Genomic DNA, 25,059 nt, shown 5'->3' with positions numbered 1-25,059 from the left:
TTTTTGTAGTTAAAGTGAGGCTTAAAGAAGATTAATTTTTTTTATTTAGAGGGGACACATATTAAGAAACGAGCTTGGAAAAAATACCTCATTTCTGGGAAATCCTTTTCTATTAAATCCATAAGCAAAATTTCCTATTCTAAGCCAAACCTGATTTTGTGAACATCCAGCAGAGGAACCAAAGCTGCATTTCAGCCATGCTTTGCTGTAAACATTAAAATACCACTTTCTTACCAAAAGTTCCACTAGTGATTTCCAGCCCTGAGTACTGCTGGTGAACCTTCCTTGGGAAAGTTTTTTAGTGAGTGACTTCCCAATTTTATGGCAAAACCATTTTCCTGCCATTTGATTGAAAAATTTTGGATATCAACTTGTGCAAGTTGCTACATCACTAGACACAGGATAATCTTTAATCCCTCACTGTCACAGTCCTATTAAAATGTTACTATGTCTGGTGGCACATGCCCTACAATTCCAGCATTTAACATCCTTATTTCATGGATCTTAGGTTGGTATCGTTAGCTACTGTTAAATATTTCTGTTTCCCTGTGCACATGACAACTGCATGTTTTGTTCTGGTATCAACCATACTGAACTTTGACTCAAATGGATGAAATGAGACGGGGTGGACTGGCCCTCTAGCCATGCAATCTAGTATCATCCTGTAAGAATTTGCTCCTTTTCCTCCTTTCTGTAGATGTACAGCATGAAAGAGAGAGGAGACATAGAAGATTACACTTTCTTATTTTTTAGTGCATCATAAATTTATTCATATTTGTGAATGCTCAGGTATTGTAATGATGGAAGCCATTGGAGTGTCAAAACAGAGAAGAGAGGCTCAGACTATGAGCAGAAATCCCGATGCAGTGAATGTTCTGGACCTGTTCTGGCACTTTTTTCTGTACCGTTCTGAAATCTGACTCCATCATTTAGGCTCAGCGAGACAGGGTTACCTGCAGCTCTGTGAGTGCCGAACCGAGAAAGCTGAAAAGCTGCTCATGCGTTGTGTGACTCAGGGAACACACCGCACCAGGCAGTACAGAGGAACTATAGCCTTCCCCTAGTACGTCTTTCCCTTTGCAGAATATCCTTTTGAATGTTTCTGATAGCTCTTTGGAGGACTTTTTTTTTCTAATGCAGGTAAAGAACATCTACTGAACAGTGCTTTGAAGAGCTGTATGAAACACTTTACAATTAGAAAACACCATTACTGAATTAACTCGTCACTTCACTGAAGTGATACTGCGTCTTAAACTTTCTGATACTTACACGTTGGAGGCACTAATACGGCTGTTGTGTCCCTTGTAACTGTGGTACGTCATTTAGCATTAGCCCAAACATCTCTGCACAGCATTGCCTTGTATCACGTAGATGTAACCTAAAATTCCTGCCAAAACTTGTGAATCCTCTGGAGTTTGTCTTTGCTATAACTAAGCATGTCTCCTTTAACCTCTTTCATGGTTATCATCCTTTCCACTCCCAGGGTTACATGTACCCTTCCATCTGATACAGGACTGCAGTCTGTTTCCTTAGTGGCCAGCGAATAGAACTGTCTCTTCACTTTGTTGTCACCATGCACATTCTGCATTTCAGCAGTCCATTTAAATACTAAAATGGGAAAAGGAGCCTCACAAGACATGACTGTAACACTGCAATCACAGTTACTGTGACTGTAATTTTCTGCAAAGGAAGTATTGTTTTCTCCATTCTTAATGGTTAATCTCTTTTTACGCCAACAAGATGCTTGGTTGTTCATGCCAGTCACGGTATAGCAAATAGAGAATTTAATGTGTGAAATGTGGCTATGATCAGTTATTCATATACCTAGGATTGTTCATACATATGTTGCCCTTTCATCCATTTTCCTAAAAATATAATTCCTAAAAATTAAACTAGTTTTAGGCAAGTTGTAACATTGTTTCATTATGTTCTCCATTGGATTTCTCCTCTCATCTTTAACCAGAATATTGAATTGAAGCTTCACATTCATGTTTTCAATACCAGTACTTCAAAATTCTCTGCTCTGTCTGGCATGTCAGGTCTTGTCTTTTCTTGCATTCTACTATTCATTGTGTTTTTATAATGCTGAGGTCATCTCTATCTCCTACCCCTGCAAGATACCAATTAGGCAATTTAAAAATATATTTTTCACTAGTTTCCCACTGTGTCCTGCCTTCTGTACATTTTTGGTCTGCTCTACGGAAAAGAAGAGACCTCTGTATAAATGCAGAGTCCATACTAAAAGGGAACCTAGGATGTGGGCAATAGAATTTTTAGTCAAGTTTCTTATTTACTTCAGTCCTTAATACACTGAAAAAAAAATCCAGTAATCCTCCAAATCTGCAGAATTTCACTATATGGATTCTACCTAATCCGGATTCACATAAACACAAGGCAGCTCATTTCAGTTCCCTTTCAAAAACCTCTCTGCCGTCCTTCGGGCTATTTATGTCACGGCTATCTGCTGTAATAGTCATTAAAGGTTTTGTGGATACTTGTACTTTCATCTCTGACCCTGCTCATGAGGCACAAGACACAAATGAGCTCAGTTCCAGTACTGTGAACAGGAGCTTTTTCTTCATTTATGCAATTCATGTTCTGTCATATCGCTTGAACTTCAGGAGGAGGGTCAGGAGCCATGTGAATTCTGAAATGAGTTTGGTTTTAAGAACTACTCATTTTGTCCTTGAACTATGGCCAAGAGACCACTCCTCAGAAAAATCACTAAATTTAGCAGAGTGAATGTAATACAGTGAGCTAAACGTGTCCGGATATTCTCTCAGGCTAGGTTACGACTTGGTAACAGAAACTATGTCAGAGTTTCATGGAAAGATGCTTCTACTAAAACCTTTAGCTTAACAGCATTAGGTTAGAACTTTCACTACAATTTATTCAATAGCTTCTTGTTAAGACTGCACAGCAATTTGTTATAATCCCATTCTGATAACATACCGTGTAAATAGTAATTATTCTTGAAATTAAAGGTTAAAGTTACCCTTTTTACATTGAGCAAAGGTCAAACAAAATTGCAAAATTCCTTTTTACCCTGTGAATTGAACAAGTCTGGTAAACTTTACTGATCTTAAAAAAAAAAATGCCCTGAAAAAAAGATTTACTAAAAAATGACTGACATTTGAGGCATGAAACAAGACCTAAATCTACTTTGAGTGCATGATTTCACTTAAGGATGAGAAAAGGACAAATAGAAAGGTCTTAAGCAGGGACAGACGCTTACAATAATTTATTCACTGGAGTGAGGACATAAGTATGGAGAGAGAATCACTCTCTACCTCAGTGACTCTATTTACAAGCTGTACATCTCCACGCAAAGGGTACGTAGGAAACCTTTTGCAGATTAAATCACAGGCAAGTACGAAGGATCTTTACTACAAGAGGTAAGGGAGTGTTGAGTTCGCATCAGGGAATTGGTTAAAAATTAGCTGGTGTGCAAAATCAGTTGCTGGCAGAGCCAGCAGATATAAATGGACTCTCACTGTCCACACAGGAGGAAGGAGAAAGGCAACAACATTCTAAGACCAACTGGAGGGCTTTCAGTGGAAATGGGATCTAGTTTGTTAGGATACACTAGTCCACAGGAATTGTTGTTTGTTGAGGCATTTGTATTTAGTCAGTTCCCCTCCTCCCTTGGCGTAATTTTAATACAGAGTAGGCTTTACAAATAATTAGGAATTGCCTCTAAATTATTTTTCTTCTTTTGCAGTATAGACTACTCTCACAACTAATAGAATCGAATAGGTGGTTACAGTTCTCTGGAAGTTTGGACAGTGTCTTCCAAAAGTTCCTGGGAACTCAAACACTATTGACTTGACTTACATTACAAAAGCAGACACTTTGAAAACACTTAATTTTCTAATTCACTGCCTATGTTTCACCAGAATCCCAGTAGAAATTAGTATCACTGTAAAACTGAGATTATTCCGCTAAAATATTCAAGGGATGGAACAGTGAGGAACAAAACACGTGCTAGCACTATGGATAGGTAGAAGCTTCACGTATTTGTCTGCTATTTCACAGGATGACGCTGAAAACAACCATAGTCTGGGAAACACAAGGATGTAATCTTATCCAACAGAAAAACAGAGGAATAGTAAAGGAACTGTGATGATGGAGAACACTAACCAAAAGCTACTTTAATGGAGAAAGAAAAGAGTTTATAAAAGAATTACTGCTTTAGTAAGTGTAAGATCGTGTATTCTCCTTTAGTATATCAAAAATTCTAAATTTCTGTATAAATTGAAGAAGTAGTCATTTATAGCAGTTTATATAGAAAATTTTATGTAAATATCAAATGTAGGTTGTTTGGCTTGCTTTTGTAATAAATTACTGATATCTCAAAAATGTTTTAATACTGTGGTATTAGATATCAAGTGCTAAGAGTTTCAGGTATTCTGCAATTCGGTTACCTCAAATGGACAGCCAAAGGCAAAGTTATGAAATTACATTAAAAGAAAGATTATGGGGGCTTCACTTGGATCTTTCTTGGTGTTTTGTTTGCTTTTTTTTCTATCTTTCTCCTGCAACACACACACATTACTGTCACGTTACTTGCATTTCTTGATAATATTCCTGTCCCTTCTCAGACTTCATTTCCTTGGTCAGAGTAAGTGATCTGCTCTAGTTTTCTAATCTGTGCTTTCTGTTTCCTTGATTAATATAGTGGCCATTCTTTGCACTACTTTCTGCTGTGGCTGCTCTCTTTAGTACGACCTTCTTTGTTGACAGCACATCTCTTGGACATTTCTCATGCTTTTTTTCTAATAAATGCACTAAGTTGTTTAGTGCCTCTATTAAATTATTTTTCATTCAATATTTTTCATTTAATATCCTCTCATGCTTTTTTTCTAATAAATGCACTAAGTTATTTAGTGCCTCTATTAAATTATTTTTCATTTAATATCCTCTGGGCAGAAATATTTTTCATTTAATATTTTTCATTTAATATCCTGTGGGTAGAAATATTGTCAAAAGCTTTTAAAAAGTTAAATAAATTATGTCCAATCAGTTCCACTTCATCCACTTTTTTGTTACGATATTTTAAAAATGCTTTCAGCCTACATAATCATGTGGGATTTTGTCCTACATTTGTTTCCAAAATATATATGCTAGATGCGAGGATGTTGTGTTCTCCGATGACTAAAGCAATAGTTTCTGTCACTATCTCCTTAGCATGCCAGCTTTCATTTATAAATCAAATAGTATCCTTTATGCTCTGAAACAACGTGCTCCAATAATTTAGACAGCTAAACAGAACTTTCTGGTACAGAAATTAAAATAGTCGTGCTCTCACTTTTTGCTGCAAGAAACAAATTCATGTCCTTCCTGAGGCAGCGCAATTGGAAGTTGGTCTTATGAGCCCATCCTGAAGTCAAACTGACGTTTGCTGAATGCTATCCTAAGTTAGGTATGAGTCATACTTCTAGAGATAAATAATGTATTTCATCAAAATTTAACGCTCTTTGGCTGAAGATGGCCAAGGAGGGGCTTGGTATCAAGGATTCCAATGCCATTTACAAATATGAAGACCACCAGTGGAAACACGGCTTATCCTGGGCCAGAATTTACATAAATGCATGGGAACTGTTTAGCTGGTTGTCATGGTTTGAGAGCACCAGGACAAAAGTTCTCTGTCAAACCAGGACACTGAGAAGTAAAATTTTTTTTGTCTTCGCAGGAAAACAGAAAAGCTAGTAATTTTCAAATATTCCAGTTCTTACAGCCTGAATTTTCACTTTGAATAACTACAGCTATTGCAGACGAAATAATCTATATTGATAAGGTCTTATATACTTACAAATGTGAAATTATTTCCTGAATTAAATGCAGGTTTTGCATGTAAAAATGCCACAGCAGCTAATGTTTAAGCTTATACTACACCCTATGCTTGTTGTTGCATCTGAGTCGTAAGTTCTCACACAGAATTAACTAGTTAAATTTGAAATTAACGGACTCTACTTGTTAGCTTTCAGTATGTAGCATTCTTCCTTAGAAAACTGTGATGATACTTATGCAAAAATCTTACTTTTGCTAACAGCTGTTGTGATGTCATCTAATGGTAAAAGACCAGCCTACAATATTTTAGTATTTTTCTTTCAGGATCTTTACCACAAAAGCCAACAGGAGAAAAGCTGTTGATCTTGAAAGGGAAATATTTGGTGTATTTGGCAGCAGTATCAGTGCTTCCCATTGAAGCAAAGTACGAACTGTCACTGGAAAAAAGCAGTATTTATAGAAAGAAATGACTTTTATGTCTGAGTTTTCATAAAAATTGTTTCATTTGCCTTATTTGAGTTATAACTGTTGCTTATATGGACCTCTCAGAAACTGGTGTTGCTATATATTTATTCGGGGTACCTGCCTGCAATTTGTACATGCTGTGGGAGCTGATGCTAGAAAACAATTTAATTTTGTTCTAAACAAAAGGGATAGTGACATGGAAGCTCCAGGTGTATCACAGGCAGAGGAAAACACATATTTTTTAAACTTCGTTCAGGAAAAAAAACCTCTCTACACACAAACATATTGATTAATGTCTTGTAGCTTCAGGACTCATTCCCTCTAGTAAGTACTGTTGCACTCAGTATTAAAAATTAAAGGTATCGAGGAAAGCACTTATTTGAATACATTAGTGGCCAGAGCTGTTTCATTAAATTGAGCATTCTGGGAAGGGAAACATTCCAGTACTCATCCTATGTGGAACTGGAGGAAATACGGGAATTACGCTACAGCAACTAGTCCTTGAGTGGTTTATTCCCAAAGAGTGTCTTGGTTTATATGAGATGGGGTGAGCTGCTTCTGGAGAACAAGGACACATCCAGGCCCCGTCAGAAGTCTTACTAGATAAAGATGGAAGAAAAACCACTGGAAAACAAGCATTATTGCTGTGGAATGAAAAAACAAAGGCATTTGGAGAAGGGTCGGGTAATTCTGCATCTTCCTGTAATGTCACTGAACTGTACAGCTACAGCTGTTGGCTGAGCTTCATGCAACTTGTTTGTGCTGCTCTGCCCTTTGTCTAGCTTTCAGAACACTGAATTTTACATTAATGCTTCATAATTTGCAGCATCACTGTGAGCTCTGGTAATCTAAGAGGAAAGAAAGGTTATTGTGAGCTAGACACAGAGTGCTGTTAAAGCTGTACGATGGTTTGGACAGCATCCAATCATACCTGACTCTCTGTAATCAGTAATGTCTCTCCTCTTCCTTTAGGGTTAGGTGCATTAAAGTAAAAACCAAACAATTTATTCTAGACCCGGTGGAAGTGAGAGTAAGATGATCTTCTCCCCCAGGCTGATTGTTTCCCTGGGTTCTACAGGAACAGAGTAACAAATAAATAATGGAGCATCTCCTAACTTAGACTGTAATTCAGCTTTCCCTTCAAGCTCTTCAGTACTGACCTGTCTTGATGCTTGGCACCACTGTTCTGTTTCTTTGTAATGCCATTTGCCTGGTGAAAGGCAATCTCCTTTAAAAAGTAAATGCATAGTGAAAATTACTTCAACAGTGGAATGTGTATTTTTTAAAATAAGAAAAAGTGTTTGTGTTTTCAAGGTAGAAAAGGTCTCCATATGCGTATGTGCTAACGCATCTCCTTGTTTTTAATCAGACTTCAGAAATAATCTATATAGTTGACTTTGCTGTAGAAGCTACTGGACAGTTGTAGTATATGTCAAGGCGTATGTTTTCAGTCATTTGAAAAGTGATTATGCGTATTGGAAGCTGAAAGCCTCCCCGAGGAAATGGAAAACATGATATAAAAATTATTTCAGAAATAAAACAGCAATATATTTGCTTTCCACACATCAGTCACCAGCCATCCAGATGAACTTGCTTATTACGAAAAAAATATTACCCAACCAGTGCTCTTACATACCGGCTCAGACAGAAAGGCTTTGCATCTTAGTGTTATGAAGAGTAAGTACGTTCTAAAACCACTCTGTGGCACCACTCTGCCTCCATCTGCCTCCCTACCAAGGAAGTAATTGCTTGCTGCCCCCCTCATTCATTATTTTTCTACATACCACGCCACCAAATTATTGATTTCTCCCCTCATCTGCAATCAGATCTCTTTCAGTTTGCCCCTTTTCTGCTCTACAAAGGCCTGTAATTGCATGATGTCTTTCCCATTAACTCTGCACCACCACATTGCCCGAGGCACTTGTTTTAACAGCTGAGACCTGATCTAAGTAAAGGTGTTGCTCAGCAGGATCACAGCGTAAAGACAGACCTCCCCTTTTCTTCCTATCAAAAGCTATTACTCCGTATAAAGCTGCAAAGACAGGCTATTGCTTTTGCTTACTATTAATTGTTTCTTCAGCTAAGACACACCGTTTCCTTGGCGTCACGCTGTTCCGTATCGCGAGAATGGATGCTGGCATAACAGAGTTTCACCGTGATGGAAATTAGTGTTAGAACATCTCCACACTTGTGTGCCATGACACTAAGTTTAGCATGAAATAACAGAAAATCACTTTCAGAACAAAAAAAAAAACAACCCAAAGCCTCTCTTTGTTAGGAATTGTATTGTTTATGCACTGAAAAATTAATAGAAAAGGGAGATGATTAGCAGTTGAAGTACAAATGTCCCAGGATGTCCCCTTCTGTAATAATGTAGGAATGGGCAAGATGCTGACGTAATTTTTGTGTTTCATATCAGCTGTAACTAAATCCCTAAATCTATTTGGGGTCCATCTTATTTTTTTCCTAGAGGGGCAGAGCAGGTTTGATCTACGTGCATGGGTGTACATTTTCGCATTTTGTGGTGTAAGGTAGTTAAATTAGCTGATAGTTTCCATTGTAACTGTGTATTTACTCTTTTTGAGGGTCATTTCAGTTGTCACTAATTTTACTGGAGATGTTACTTGAATGTGATGGTTTAATTTTCATATTTTCTTACCATACTAGTTCTGTCTGTGCATCTACTGTGTTCAAAAATTGTGTAGCTGGAGCCTCAGATTGCACCTGTTCTGAGTAAATGAATTTGGGACACACAAAAGTGAGCAACAACCCCTACAAAACTGTCACCTCCACTCAGGGCTAGTGAACGTTCACCCTCCTGCTTGTATACAAGTAGCACTCATAGCAATAGACGTTCGGATGACAAGTGGAACTTGAGAAACTCCAGTGAGAGAAGTACGGGGACTGTGCAGTGATTTATGAATGCTCTGTGGAACTTCTGTGGTAAAAAAAATAAAGTGTTAAGAGGCTTATTGTAGATAATTCAGAGTATTCCTCAGGATTTTTAAAATGGTGATTGACATCTCCAATTCGGTTTCTTTTCCAAATTTCTGTCTGATAACCTATTTATGACCTCTGAACTAATTGCATATTTTTTTACAAATCAGTGATGGGTTCTAGTGCAATTTCACTTGGTTTTCTTCTGTATGTGATACAGTATCATATAAAAAAATAATCTGATAATTCAGAGTGTTTGATATAAAAGATAGAAAATATTAAAACCAGAGAACGGATTACAGAAAAAACGTCTCTTCCCTGTGCCTTCTGCCCAGCGTTTTGTGGGGGTTTTGAGTTTTGTTTGCGGTTTGTCTATGTTTAGCCCATATCCAGGGCTAAACTATAGCAGTCATCTGGCACCTCATGACCCTTGCCCAGCCAAGAAGGGTGATCAGGAAATGGAGAGGAAATCCATGGGTTGAAATGAGAATGGTTTTAATGAAACGAAACAATTAAATAAGCAGCATACAAAGTTTTACTCAGTCCAGTGAAGGTACAGTAGTCACCCTGAACAGGAAAGCAGTCCTTGGGAGCAGAATGGTAAGTAAGCCCCTCAAGAGAAGGCAACCCTTGAAGGAGAAGGGGAAGGAGTCCCCATCCTCAGCAAGCTTCTGCCTTTGAGTGGGGTGTTTATGAGATGAGATACATTGGAGCCAGCTCGGGTCAGCTGCCCTGGCTTTTGTCCCTCCCAGCTTAAGCTCCTGCCTGACTCGAAACTACTGACAGCCTGCACACCATGGCTGGCCTGGGATTCTCTTCCAGCAAAACCAGAACAGGGTTTTTTTCAATGAGTATCATTAAAAGTACTTTATAACAGGGAAATGTTCCCTGAGCTCCCAGTCTGCATGTTCCAGCATCATTCCTCTGTTCCTCTGTTTATTATTTTTCCCTATACAAGGCTTCAACTCTTTCTTCCTGTCCTTTCTTCCCAATGATTTTTATTCTACCTTACATATTTTTCCTCATGTATTTCTTTAGTGTTTTCCCACGTTACTGATTTTTTATTCTTTTTCCACAGTTTTCTAGAAGTAACTGCACAAGTCAATTAGCTTGTAATTATTAAGAGAAGTAATAATAAAGAGATTTCTCTGTGGATGTCCAAAAATCAGAAAGCATCGCCTATATGCTTGGGTGTGTCTTCACCTTTTAATATTACCAAGGGTAAAATAAAGCTAGTTCTTATTTGTTTTCACTCCTTCAGGAGCAAACCAGTGTGAATAAAATTAGCCAGTTCTTCTTGTCACAGTTGTAGCCACTGACACCTGGAAAATCATTAAAGCTTGCTCAATCTTATGAATCTCTTTATGTTACTAGCTAAAGGATTGTCAACTTTTCGATGAAAAAATACCAACACTTGAAGGCCAGTGGTACAATCCCACTTCTAAATTAGGTATCCCTCTTAAAAGCATGGGAGAGCTGTGATCCAAGAAGCCATGTTCTCTTTTTTATGGCTTACCTTCCTCTTTTTTATGTATTATTTAAAAAGAAACTATTCCTTTGTTGAACGTGATACTATATGGATGATTTGTCCACTTCCTGAACAGTGATTCTGTTTCACTTCCATGTATAGCTGGTTAATGGATTATAAAGCCAGAAGTGACAGCTGTGGCTACATAGAGTAATTTTTAGACTGCAGACTTTCCTAAATTAACTCCTGTTGGAATTTGAGTGTATTACTGTTTTACAGTCTTGAAAGTGTTCAAATCATGGGGAATCCATTGCCAGTAAAGAAACTGGCATCAGAATGAATTTTGATACTTGCTTCAATTATGAATTTGTCTCACTTGCTCTTCATCCTTGCATCTGCAGTTTTGTCTGCTGCGTATAACAGCTACTTCTAAAATTTCTCTTTCCCATGGAAAGGTACAAGAAGTAGATTAATTTTTCATCCTTCTCCAATCTCAGCCCTGATTTCTCTCTTACTAGACATGATAGGGAAGTAAACATTTGCTTGCAGCAAGTGGGTTTGATAATCAGATCACCTGTATCTTTAAATGTATAATATTTTGGGAATTTCTTCAAGAGACTTAATATGTTTCAGTAACTGAAAGAACACTCAGACATCTATGAAGTTAATGTTGGAGTCTTTGCCTGCAAACAAAGAAAACAGAGCATTCACCATCCAGTTCCTGTAATCATATTTGATTTTGAGGTGGATGGGAATATTGCCATAAAGCAATTAGCCCAACGTTGTTATTTTAATTTGGACATGGCTTATTTTCTTTTCGTTTACATCCATCATGTTCTAAAATAGGAGACATTTTCATTTAGCGTTGCAAATGCTATTTAACTACACCTATTTGCTTAGGGCTTTTTAATGCTTTCTCCACGTCTAACTTTATTTCAAAGTGCACAAACAAGATTTCCCTGCAAGTCTGCTACAACCAGATTTTTTTCTAGCTTTCCTGAACTCCAGTTTGAAAGGCTACTATGATCTCCCCCTATTTTGGGGCTGTTATTTGGATAAACCACTTGCAAAGACTAGCAGCATCATTGGGAGTGAAACGGTCCATAGGGGCCAGTACCAGGCTGAATGACTTCACCTACACCCAAAATTCTAGGAAGGTGCAATTTCCTCGATGGGACAGGCATGAAGAATGAGTTGTTCACTTTTTCTTTAACTCATGGTATTACCAAACCTCTCTTTATCGTAATTGACCAGTGAGGTTCACAGCGTTCAATAACTTGGACAGTTTTTATGTGAAGCTCCTTCTGTTAGCTAGGATTTTTTGAGTGCTTGTTTAGAAACACTGATTGTTTTCTCTCCGAGAGCAGCGAGTAAAACATGCTTTCCCTAGAACAATTATTTAGAATGCCAAAGATGTAGAAAATATTTTCCATAGTTTTATATATAACACTGTGCCAGCATAAAATCCTCCAATTCAACCATGTTCATGTGAAACTGGGATAAACTTTCCAGAAAATTCATCATTATGACAGTCATAATTTATTTTAAAATCAGTCAATCAATATATATAGTGAGGTACATGATTTCTAGTCATTCCTGTTCTAAATCACAATGTCAGAGCAAAGCAAAATTATCTGAAACTCAACTAAAAGTAAACCCTGGAGACTTCAGAGATCTATTCTTGCTCCTGATTTAATCCTTCAGATGTGCTCCCCCAAAGCTAGTGGGAACAGAACAGTGTGGGCGTGGTAAATTCAAATCCTCCCAAATGCTGGAGTGTTACCCCTTCCTCCCACAGAAGCACCATTATTGATCTGACTGAGAAGAGAGAAGGTAGAAAAAGCCTCCCCGTCTTTCCTTCATCACAGGGAGATGAATCTTGGAAGCAGAACTGCTCATAGAAGTGATGCAGATTGCTGCCCCACAGCCTCCACATGTGTACATTGGGTAGGGGAAGAACTTTACTAGATGCTTATCCAGCACAGCCTGCAAACGTGCTTCAGAAAGGTTTGTGAAACCTTTCTTGGCTCATAGATTTAGGCCAGTTTCTTAAGGAAATGTGGTTCTCTCACCCTTCGACGTCCTCCCTCATCTTTTTCTGCCCCAACAACGCAGAGATGGCAGAGTACAAAAACCCCTTTACTGCCTCAAGGAGGGGAACACTGTAGAGTGAGTTCAAACCTCAAACCCCATTTACCTCACAGGGAAAAGATACTTTGCTTCTTCCTGCATCACTGGTGAAGATTATATCAACTCAGATAAGAGCACAGTTAATGTGTCCTGTTTATTACAAATGCTTTCAGTGTCGTGTTTAATAAAATCATACTTCTATAAAACACAGGCCTTGACTGTAACTAAACTGGACAATCCCTAAAGAGATCAGTAGGTAGTTGCAAAGAGCTATGTTTTGAGGCAAGTAGGGATTTGCTTTCAACCTGTTGGTTTGGACATGTTCTGCTAAAAATACAAGTTTTACTACTGTTTGTTCTTTGTGCATAGGGTTATTCCAGTATCTCTTATGTTTTATTCAAGCCTCCAATAATTATCAAAGGATTTAGTTTTAAAATGTTTAGCAATTCAATGAAGTACAGAACTTGCACCGTTACTTGGTTTCTTTCAAAAATAGTTTCTTTGTAAAAGCTACCTTGTCTTCCTGTGGCTCAGGATATTACAATTCTCATTTTGTGAGGGGAAAACTGAGTGTGTGTGCAGGCTTCAAATAATTGGTTTTCTTTGGATGACAGTATAGGTTTTCATTACAAAGGCCAGATTTTTCAGAGTATTGAAGCACAGCTGGTGTTCTTTGAATGGGGGAAGTTGACGTTTCAAATTCTTGGAAACTTCAGAACATTTTGAGATTGATCATGTGTTTTCGTATAGTAAACTGGATTATTCAGAGGGATGCTACTAATGAGAAAGCAAGCCTGTCATCATCTGCAAGTGCAGTGTGACCTGGACAGAAACAATCAGACACAACCTGATTACAATTTTCTGCTCATACCCACAAATGTCATGTTAGATATGCTAGGGAAGACATATAATGAAATGCATACATTTTTTGCTGAGAGGCAACAGAAAAGCATATCCCCACACTTTCTCAGAGCAGTGCAGAAGAATTCAGAGATTAATAGTCTTTTCTTATCAAAAAGAAAATTCCAAAGCTGCTCTTAATGCATGGATAATAAATTGCCCGACAGTAGCCCAACAGCTTCATTTAAGACACCAGCCTGGGTTTTGACACAAGACTTAATCCTTCTGATAGGTAAGCATAAACAAATGTCTATGTTATACACACAAAAAAATAATACTTTGAGTTTTGATTAACACTGAATGGCAAAAGGACTCCTCGGGAGCAGATAATTATCTGCCCAGACAGGTGGATCACAGGATGAACTTCTGAGTGGTTGTCAGAGTCAGAAACTCCATTCCAAAAACAAGTCAGAAGACTCAGTGTGTTGAGAATTATAGTAGGCTCATAGAAATGAACACTATGGCTGAAGTAAGCATAAATCTAAATGTTAACACCTTAAGGATTTAAATTGGGACTCAAACCAGTTAAGACTGAGCACTCAGATAGGTGTTGAGAGTCAAGGTTGTGGGCAGCAAACTTCCTACAGTTGTTTATCTCTCTCTGGTATACTCTGGCCTCCCACAAGCTTCCATTTCCTTTTGTTCACACAGACCCACTTTATTAAACTGTCTCTTTCATGTTTTTTCCCTATTTTTGAAAGATTTCTGACATCTGCCATTCTAAGAGTTTACCTTGAGGTGCTGACAGAAAATTTCATAAGAAAGTAAACTTCATTACTAGTAACAGAACAGCTGAAGTAATACAGAATGATACCGATTTGGGGGCGTTAGACTAGTAATTCAGTATCTCTCTAAAATGACTTCATTAAATATTATGCTATATTCTTAGATATTTGGAAGACAACTTCTGCAGCAAAGTTCCTAGTAGGGTTTGAACTTCTCTCTTCGTGGCATTTCCCTGCCTGTTTCTACTATGAGACAGGCAGGTGTTGGTGAAAGAGCTGAAAAGCTGCTTAACAGACTTGGACTTGGACTAAAGACCCCACTAAAGTTCATGTGCTTGCAGTCACTAGGGTAATGATTTTCACCCTGGGGGTCATTCTGCATCCTAAAACGTGTTACACTGAATATACAGAATGACTGAAAATATCAACTCTTATACCAGGGGATCAGGCACTGACTGCCAGCCATCTGATGTGACCGTTTTCTGCTTGCTCCTGTAATTTAAGGTTATTCCCTTTTGCCATAGTAACGTACCTGGATTCAATTCAAGAAAAAAAATCCAGAGCCATAGTAATAAAATGTCTCTTTTTTTTCCCAAAGAAAGCCTCAATAACTACTGATCTAAATGGACGAAGCTTGACAAATACAAGACAAACACAAACCCACTGTCAAGCATGTCTCCTGGCCTTAAAAAAGAATCTGTCAGACAGAGCTGAGAAAAAACTTGGAAGAACCAGTATCGGAATTCAGGCAAAAGATAGAGTAAAAGAAAAAAGTTTAATAGGGTAAGAAATTAAGTATTTGGAAGTATACTTTCTTCTAGTGTGAGCACAGGGAGAGCTTTCTTTTTTGTATAATAGAGGACTTCCAAAAATACTTTTTCGTAAGAATTTTTGCTCAACTACTTCAAGAAATTTTACATACGTACACATCACAACATGTTGATGTTCAGCCAAGTAATAAGCGGTGTCTGATTGCCAATTTTTTTTTTATGTAGTTTGATGCAGACAGAGATGAAGAAGAAGTGTTCTTTGACATAAGTTCAGCAGTTGACAATAAACTATTTGCAAACAAGGAGAATGCAGCAGGTGAGTTAATGTAAGATTTAAAGAACCACATTTTTCACACTGTATTTGACATTGGTGGGATGTCTTTTTCATGTTCGTCAAGTATGGATGTATGCACTGTAACAAAGCCTTGACCAATGTCACACATTTGCACAACCAAGGGCTAAAAATCTCATTACACTTGGAAATTTCATACTACCCACCTAATATCATTTATCTACAAGTTCACCTTAAAATACTATTGATAGTTCACTAAATAACTATACTGTTAATACAAAAACTTTGTATATTGATCAATTCCAGTTATCAGCTCTTTCAGTTCCAGATGATACCTCCATGTTACCAGCAAACCAGTCCTATGAGATTAATGATCATGCTTCCTCCCTAATAATTGGTACTAATTCTGAAACTGTGTGTGAAGTCAGATGTTTTTGGGGGATTATTTATTTATATACTGAGTATTTGTGTTTACTGAGGCTTGTATGTCTTCAAAGAAGAAGCCTTTGAGGGACAAAGGACTGTAAAGAATTGAAGCTTAAAATCAAAGCACTGAAAATCCATAACATCTGTTAGAAATATTTTGCTTGAGGGAAAGAGGGAAATATTCCTTGGTAACTTCACAACTTTTTCTTTTTACAGATGGCATCCCTGGCTGCCTTCCAAGTAGACCATGAAAGTTATATAGGTAGACGAGGTCATAAATGTCTTGTGAAACAGCACACAAAGAAAAATCTAGGCAAAATATTTTCCTGTAAAATTTACTAGCTTTATTAACAGAAAGACTAGATATGTATGGTAGAGGATATTGTGTATCTGATCTGTGTTTCAGAGAAAACTCATCTGCCACAAATTGGCAGGCAGAGTAGCTTCAGTTATTTGTAACCATGAACAATATCTGGGGGCAGCCACGGAAGAAGGACTTGCTGAGGCACAGTGAAGCCGAGTAGCAGCAAGACATCTATTAAGTCTTTCTAATGAAGGGGTGATTACTTTTTTTCGACTATCAAGACATTTGCAAAGAGCAGCAATTCAGATGGAAGGATTAGGTCATATTTTGAAGATTTGAAGGGGAGTTTCAAGGTAGCTGGCATACAAACCCCACCCCTAAGGCTCTTTTTGATAAGGTTGAAAAGGAGATAAAGATGAGTTAGCAAGGCAGGGGTGGATGAGTGGGTGGGGGATGATAATAATAAAAAAACCCCAGCCTTAGTGGTCAGCTTCGACATAAGATGCAAAGACCACTGCCTTTCCCCATCAAGTGGCACACTTATCTGTTGTGCTTAGCCCTATTCCTAGAGGCAAGAGATTGATTCCAAATCTAAAATGGCATTTGTGCAGTGTAGCATTGTTTTGATAATCACCTCTGGATTCCCTGGTTAAATGAGCTAAACACTGAATAGCAAAAAGAGGAAGGAAGTTGCATAAAGGTGCTGCCTATGACAAACGGATTGACAAAAGCTCAACAATTTGCACAAATTGCTTGTGATTCTGGATGACTTCCAGTCAGTTCCTTTAAAGTCTGATCTACTTAAATTCCTCACTAAAATAATTGGAGAGCTGTGAGCTTTGTCAGAAGTTGTGCCACAATAATCTAATTGGTGCCTAACCTGAGCACCAACAGTGGTAAGGAAATTCAAAGCAGGATTTTTAGAGATCCTGTGAGAACAGGAATTTAATTTTTAGAGGTCACAATTCTGATATTGCCTTGATCACACTTTTTGTCTTTTAACCTTATTAGTGGTATTGCAGTATATTTTAGTTTTTGCTGGCTAATGCAAACATATTATTTCTATTATCTTCATGCCTCTACAGCAATCTAGTTAGTTATACTTTTAAAATTCAGTTTTGATCGAATGTGTTAAAATATACTTTTATAAATATGTAAAGAGCGAGTATCAGGAGGACAGAGCCAAGGTCTTCTCAGTGATAAGACAAGGGGCAATGGGTACAAGCTGGAGCATAGGAGGTCCCATAAAACCATCAGGAAAAGCTTTTTCCCTGTGAGGGCGATGGAGCCCTGGCACAGGCTGCCCAGGGAGGTTGTGGAGTCTCCTTCTCTGGAGACATTCAAAACCCGCCTGGACGTGTTGTGCGATTTACTGCAGGTGATCCTGCTCTGGCAGGGGGCTGGACTAGATGATCTTTTGAGGTCCCTTCCAACCCTGAATATTATATGATTCTGTGAGTATACGCTGAATGAAAACAACTGAATGTTTTTACAGATTAAAATACAATTTTCTCATTTTTGCCTTCTACGGCATGTTAAAACTGTTGCCAAGAGCAACAATCTGTCTTGAAATTCAACAGTGTAAGAATGCAACAGAAATTTTATTAGAAGCATCTTACTGAGCGCAAAATAAAAATTTAATAATTCTAATGCTACTCAGTCCTTCAGTAAATTATTTCTATTACATTCCACTTGAAATTTATCTCCTAAGCATTTGTGTTTGCCATGTATTAATTGAGTTACTACACAGTGCTTCAGAGCCTGTTCCATAACATAAAATGACATTTTTATTTTATTGAGCTTAAACACATGTTTAAGAAAAGCAACATGTTATACAGGATAATCTTAGATTACTTTTATGACAGTCAGTATCAAGTGGTGCAAATAGCTGTTAAAATATGAATATAGTCATATTTGAGCCAATGAGCCATATTGAATAGAATTGCCACCAGGACTGGAAATAAGTAACACACTTAAGCAAGGAATAGAAGTATGTTAGCTGATTTGCCAAAACATAAATGGTCTGAGGAGCAGACTTAATTCGTGTATCACGTATAGCTAACTTGTTATGAGAAATTAAAGCAACAGCAGATAAATTTAGATCAATACAATTAATTTGCATTGTATAAATTAGTTCAGTGAACTGTGAAAAAGCAAAGCTTGACATTTGCATTCATGAGAACTTAAGGATGAATACACTTCCAGACAAAGTGACACACACCTAGACTCAGAACTCCAAAATGTTTTATGGGACCAGAAGACATTTATGGCCGTGATGGCCCTGGGTTCTGGGGTGCATTTATGTGGTAGGAATCACACACCTGCCTGTAACAGCAATACTCTCTCAGATTTCCATGGCCAATCCTGCACAGTTCAGTTTGGGAGCAGCAAACAATATGTAAAATACAACACAGAATTTAAAAGTATAGCCTTGTGGTGAAGGAAGCGACTGAGCACAGCCCTGCATGCCTTGCAGGCAGGGGAGTCATTCTTCCTGACTGTCAGACCTGTCAGCACACCCTTGCACAACTACAGCCACCCATTAATTCAGCTCATCCCTCAGTGCTGTGTCATCAGATCCTCTTGGGTTCCTAGCAAGACAAATCTTTATGAATGATGCCCTCAGTGTCAAGATACAAAATAAATAAAAAAAAAGAAAAACCCCTCCACATTCTAGCTGATCTGCTGTTTCTTTTTTCAGCAGCCTGCTCCTCCCTGGAGAGCTGATTATTTTGTTAACAGAGATTTAATAACAACTTCTAACTGATTTATTTTTTAATTGTGCATACTGTATCTAATAAAATCCTCTCTGTTTTTTTCCCTAAGGAAAACACAGGGCACATGAAAATGACCAGGTTTCCCTTACCTCACTTTCATGCACGCACTGAAATTGAGGAAGCATATTTTAAGTTTTAAGAAGACCTTTTCAGATCAGGTGCTTGCAATCTGTTTCTCCATAGCAGTGGAGCTTTCCTGCATCTTTTTCATTATTTTTAGCCGTTGAGTTTCCCCTTTCGAAATTGATGCAGTTGCTCGTATCATTTGCAGTAGGTTCATACAAGCACACGAAGGTTCTAAATTAGCCAAGAGCTGAGATTAACTGGTGGAATAGAGCATCCCTCAAAAGGAGTTAGAACAACTCAGACTGTAGGACCTCCTAATGGTAAACAAGTGTTAATTTTTTTACAGCCTAGTTCACAGTGCACCATCAAAGGAAAAGCAATGCCACTCACTCAGAAAAGGCAATGAAACTTAGGATCAGCTGTTCTGTTAGAGCACCAGATGTGCTCTGCAGACTCCTTGAAAGCAGCAAGGTGTGTTTGTTTCCAAGTGCTTTAACCAATCCTTCTCTTTTCCTTAAGCCAACATTTTGTGTTTCTCCTTTGGTACTTGAACATTGCCACAAGTACGATCCTTCTCTTTTCCTTAAGCCAACATTTTGTATTTGTCCTTTGGTACCTGAACATTGCCACAAGTACATAAAATGTTGCAGAGTGCAGCTTGGGCTTAGAAGACCTGAGCTGAGTTTTGAATTATCTGCTCTTTCTAACACTCTCCCCTTGGCTCTAGCCTTGCCATTAGCTGTGCCCACCAGCAGCGTTACCGATTCCTGGTACCTTGCAAAGCGGCTCTCCCGTACGCTTCTGCTACCAGACAAACTAGTGATTAATTAGTGAGCCTGTTGTCCTCCCCTGCAAGACTTGTTTACACAAGTTTTAGTCCAAACTCATCAAAATACGCTCCCTCCAACAACAAACTGAGCTGCAGGGTAGCAAACTACTCGTGCTTATTCGTACTGCACCAGAGATAGTACAAGTGATCTTGTATGTCCCCTTATTACTTCATCTTGCCCTGGGAGTAGCCATTTGCTTCAATTAGTTTCTGGTAGGTTTGTCTTTGGGCAATTTGAGAAGGGTAGAGAAGTCTGTATACTGCTCAGCGATAGGTGGTTATGGGTTTTCTATCTTGTTTCGGTGAAAACTAGCAAAAGACATATTTTCAGTTTTCCTGACCTTCCCTGAATATGCCCTAGAAATGAGCTGTCCTTCTTCCCTCAGGAAACTGCTGCCTTGTTCAAGAAAAAAAGGCCTTAAGATGCTTGACCACATTAAAATTGTATAGCCATTCTGGCTTTTCTCACTTAAGATACATTATGCATGAGTATTCATTTTCATCCTGACCTTTACATTGAAGTTTGCAGCCCCATATTTCATATTAACATTTCCAGCTAAAGATACATACTGCTTTTGGTAGTTACGTGACAGTTAATCCAATACTTGCACAGAAGTGTCTTTAAAAGTGATTGATGTGTCAAGGTAGGCCAGTGCTGGTGACAACTGCGGCTTAGTTAAATTATGTTATCAACAATGACACAATGTTAAGAGTGAGATGTCAGCTGAGTAAAATAAATCAAAACATTAAGATTGTCTCAGCGGTTGTAAATCTATTTGGTTGTTACACACAGGTATTTTCAAAAGACTATAAAGTGTGTGTGCCCAAGAACATACTGCACATATACAGGTGACATTCTACAGTAGCAAGATATAATCTATTTCCATTTGGTTTGTTTAGTTTTTTTAATAGCAATCTGGTAAAGTATACATGAATATTAGGGGAAACAAACAAAAAAAACCAAACAAACCCCCCACAAGAACCCACAACTGCCCACACACACACCATCAGCTGATAAATCCAAGTCTTTCTCTAGTATCTCTTACGTAGTCTGAAGTGTTGCATCAAAGATAAATTTGGAAGCAATTAGAATGCGGATTGAAAACTGAGATACTCCGAAATCATCATCTGTACCAAGCAGTGAGGTTTTAGTCATCATGACATCCAGCTCCTCTCTTCCCCACGATGCTTTGATCCTTCCCCCCCCTTCAGTGTCAGCATGTTCCAGGATCCTTATCTGTTAATCACCAATTAGTATTTCCATTCTCTTTCTTGAACGTGGTTTGCATTCTCCCCCGAGCCAAGATCCCTGTGGCAATTTCACACCTGCAAGTCAAGGCACACAAAACGCCCTGCCCAGTCAATCTGCAACCTAGCTGGAACAATTCTTGTAGTACAACCATTCCTAATTCAGATTTGTGAATACTTTGAAGACTTTGTTAATGGAATACCATTCACCTGGGTGCTCTAGTACACCTGAATAGTTCATTGGATGCCAGTTTTTGCATACATACAGGCAACTGGAAATACTATAGTGTTCCATCACATAAAGTGAAAATTTCCAATCTGTTTCTGAAATCTAATTTTCTTTCATATTTTAGGGCCTAACGAACTTGATTGCAGTCTGATTATGGATTCTGGAGATGCTGTTTATACAGAATTCGACTTTGAAGATCAGGTAATTTTATGCATATATGGCCTCTCTCTATACAGTTTTCTAGTTTATGTACCTACTGTGCTACTTGGTTTTTCAGAACAAGGTGGTGAAACTTTAAGTGTACGTAAGCCAATGGGCTTTTTAAGTGCAGTACGTAACTTTGTGATACAGAGGTTGCTTTCTGGTTATGAGAAAAGAGCAAATGTTGAGCTATTAAGAGCCCATATCTTCCAATACTCTACATTGCTGAGGTTCCTCCACAAATTTTTAAACGTTGGCAAATGTAGCAAATAGAATTGTTGAAATGCACTTTAAGGCTGCTGCCGGTTAGCTCAATAGTTTGAGCGCGGTGCTGACAACAATGACAACACCGAGGTCGCGGGTTCGATTCCCGCTCGGTTCCCATGTGTTGCCTGGTCTAGTCGAGAGGTGCCGTCCCTGCCCATGACAGGGAGGTTGGACTAGATGATCTCTAAGCTCCCTTCCAGCCTAGGCCATTCTGTGATTCTATGTATATTTGAGAAGAGGGGTATGAAAGTACAAGAAGTGTGAAATATAACTGAAACCAAATCAAACATTCTCACTTGAAAGAGAGAAGCGTTTTTAAGAATAAAGCAACAAGTGCTTACAATGTATTGAAACCAGCCTTTCTACTGATCCCATTCTACACACATCTAAAAAACTGAATTTTGATAGTTTGCCTTGTACACAGGAAGAAGGAATGCTAGAGAGGGGGGAAAAAAGGTTGTATATATCTTTCCTTCTAATATTCACCTCAGTGGTAAGGCCACATCTGGAGTACAGTGTCCAGCTCTAGGGTCACCAGTACCACCCATGAAGCTACTTAAGAAAGTCCAGCAAAGGGCCACTGAGATGACCAAGGGCCTAGAGCCACCTCTCCTGCGAGAAAAGGCTGAGGCAGCTGGGAATGTTCAGCCTAGAAAAGAAAAGGCTCAGGGAGGATCTCATCAGTGTGTACAGAAATCTTGTTAGTGTGCTGTGGATAAGCATTAAAAAAAAATGACTTAAAATTAAAAAAATATACTTTAAAGCCATCTGCCTAGCACACCACTATGTTTAAGAGTGATGGTTTGGTATGTTTTGCTTTCTGCTCTTCACTTTTGCACAACGTGGATTGCATTTTCTCCACAAATACCACAAACACTTTTCTAGATTTGTGAGCAGCTTGGCAAAGACTGTTTTCTTGTATTTTTGTTATCATTCAACTGAATGCAGTTGTGAATGTTCTCACCTCTTCCCTCATTACTCGCAGAAAATATCTTTTCTTGTGAAATTTTAAACTTAATGACAAAATCAGGACCGACAAAACTGAATTTTCATTCAGTATCATGCGTTCATTCATTGGCTTTCTTTCACAGTTTTCAATGTTAACACTTTGTCCTCACCTGCAGCATGTTACATGTTCTAGTCCTGTTTGTTTCTGTTAATTTGTGATCCTTTCACTGTTCTTTTTGGCTCATTTTTCAACTCATCTCTTTTCAAGCAGACAGCTCACCTCTGTCTCCAAATCCCATTCTTTCATAAATCCTTCCTGAAACATTCTCTAGCCCAGGAAACTCTCTTAGATTTCTCATAATCTGTCTTGACTTTACTACTTCTTTATTGCAGGGGTAAGGCCTTTATGCCCTATAAAGCAGAATGTACATTTAAACCATGATTAAGTTATGTTGATGTTAAGTTTTGCATTTTAATAACATTCTAAATACATCCTTTTGGCAGGGTATAAACATTAAAGAAAGCAGACTCTTGGTTCATAATGTTTGAAATGCTATTCAAATAAAAAGCACAAGTTTTATAGTTATAAAGTAAAATTATGCAAAACATATATGAAAATGACGCTAATTTGTAAATTCAAACTGTATGATTCACTGATGATACCTTGCACAGTCCATAAAAGCACTAATTGTAGTTTTGAGTGACATTGCATCCGCTTCTTACATGAGGCTAAGCAAGAAGACTACGATGGAATCTTATTTTCTTTGTTAATGCTAAATATTCTTTCTTCCAGATGTGGCAGTTAGCTTTTCTCATTATTTTACCAAACCAACACATTGCTATTCTGGCAAGAGTGCAATACTGTTATCAGAGAAGGAGAGATGTAGTAAAACCAGTGCTAAAAACCCTTCAAAGGGGCTTTGAAAAAAGACCTTTTGAAGTGGCTGACAGTGACTCTCTTCAATTGCAAATTGGTATCTTTGATACTTATTACTGACATTTAAAAAATATAAATATTTCTATACCCCATTCATAGGAGATGCCTTGTGCAAATATAAAGAAATTACAAGGGAGAAAGCAAGCACAACTAGAAGCCCTTACTATCTGTGTTTTGAAATAGTACAAGAAAGTATCATATACAGAGGCAAAGAGGGGAGTGGAGGGAAGCAAGTCTAGTGCTTCTGGAGTGCCTGAGAGCCAGAGAATGAAGAAGACAAGCCAAAAGACTGTGGATTACATGGCAATGACCTCTTCACTGAGGGCTTTGCCTTGCCCTCCAGTGCATTAGAGGACACCTCGCTCTCTGTGACTGGGCCAGCAGCTGCAGGTTGGAGGGGCACAAAATGTCTGTAGCCTGCCTCTGGCCAGACCTCTTCTAGGAAGACAGGCTGGGAGAGTTGGGGTTGTTCAGCCTGGAGAAAAGAAGGCTCTGAGGCAACCTTATAGCAGCTTTCCAGCACCTGAAGTGGGCTACAGAAACTCTGAGGAGGGACTGTTTACAAATGTGCGTAGCAACAGGTCAAGGGGCAATGGTTGTAGGCTACAGCAAGATACATTTAGACTAGGTGTCAGGTAGTACTTTATTGTGAGGGTGGTGAAACACTGGAACAGGCTGCCCAGAGAGGTCGTGGAGGCTCCATCCCCTGGGACATTCAAGGTCAGGCTCGATGAGGCTCTGAGCAACCTGATGTAAAGATGTCCCTGCTCACTGTAGGGGGCTTCAACTAGATGACCTTTAAAGATCCCTTCCAGCCCAACACTTTCTATGATTCTGCAATTACTGTGAAGATAAAATACCATCTGAACACACAGTCTGAAAAACAAAATTAGAAATTACTCTCAGGAAGAAAAGATCAGTAACTAAATTCAAGAGTGAGGAGCTGCTCGCATTCAGAACTTGAGCTCGTTTTGACCATGGCAGTGATTTACCACATGCTGTTTGTGAATTGCGTGGTGTACCAACAACCTTTACTCAAGAATCTCAAGTGAAAAAAGAACACAGGTCTGGATACAAATGTGTCATGCAGTGATGTTACTGCACAGGAAATCTGTCATGAGAACGTGGGGGATGAGAAGGCTGGTCTCTAAGCAACCTTACACAGCTGAACTGCTAAAAATGGCCGAATCTTAGCAGAACATCTTAGTAGTCACTGAACTAGAGGAGTTGGGAGTCCCAGCAGTACCCAACATGTACTGAAGACAAAGCCGCGGCTGGGGATGAGCATCACTTGACACAGCTGAAACGGACATAGACAGACACCTCCGCATTTTCTCATTCTTGGAATGA

General features: G+C 38.6%; 1 protein-coding gene across 1 annotated transcript in view; it reads left to right on the top strand.

The window, feature by feature from the left end:
- Positions 1–21,557, top strand: part of AK5 (adenylate kinase 5) — a gene marked incomplete at its 3' end in the record, with an annotated part of 48,999 nt that extends 27,442 nt beyond the window's left edge. Inside the window, exons 6-7 of the mRNA XM_009864556.1 lie at positions 15,411–15,501; positions 21,481–21,557. Coding sequence (XP_009862858.1) covers positions 15,411–15,501; positions 21,481–21,557 — 168 coding nt within the window. The remainder of the gene's footprint in view (positions 1–15,410; positions 15,502–21,480) is intronic.
- Between the last annotated feature and the right edge of the window lie 3,502 nt (positions 21,558–25,059).

The sequence above is a fragment of the Apaloderma vittatum genome, unplaced genomic scaffold, assembly GCF_000703405.1.
Source record: "Apaloderma vittatum isolate BGI_N311 unplaced genomic scaffold, ASM70340v1 scaffold510, whole genome shotgun sequence".
Classification (NCBI taxonomy): domain Eukaryota; kingdom Metazoa; phylum Chordata; class Aves; order Trogoniformes; family Trogonidae; genus Apaloderma; species Apaloderma vittatum.
This window is presented reverse-complemented; position numbering and strand designations above follow the sequence as displayed.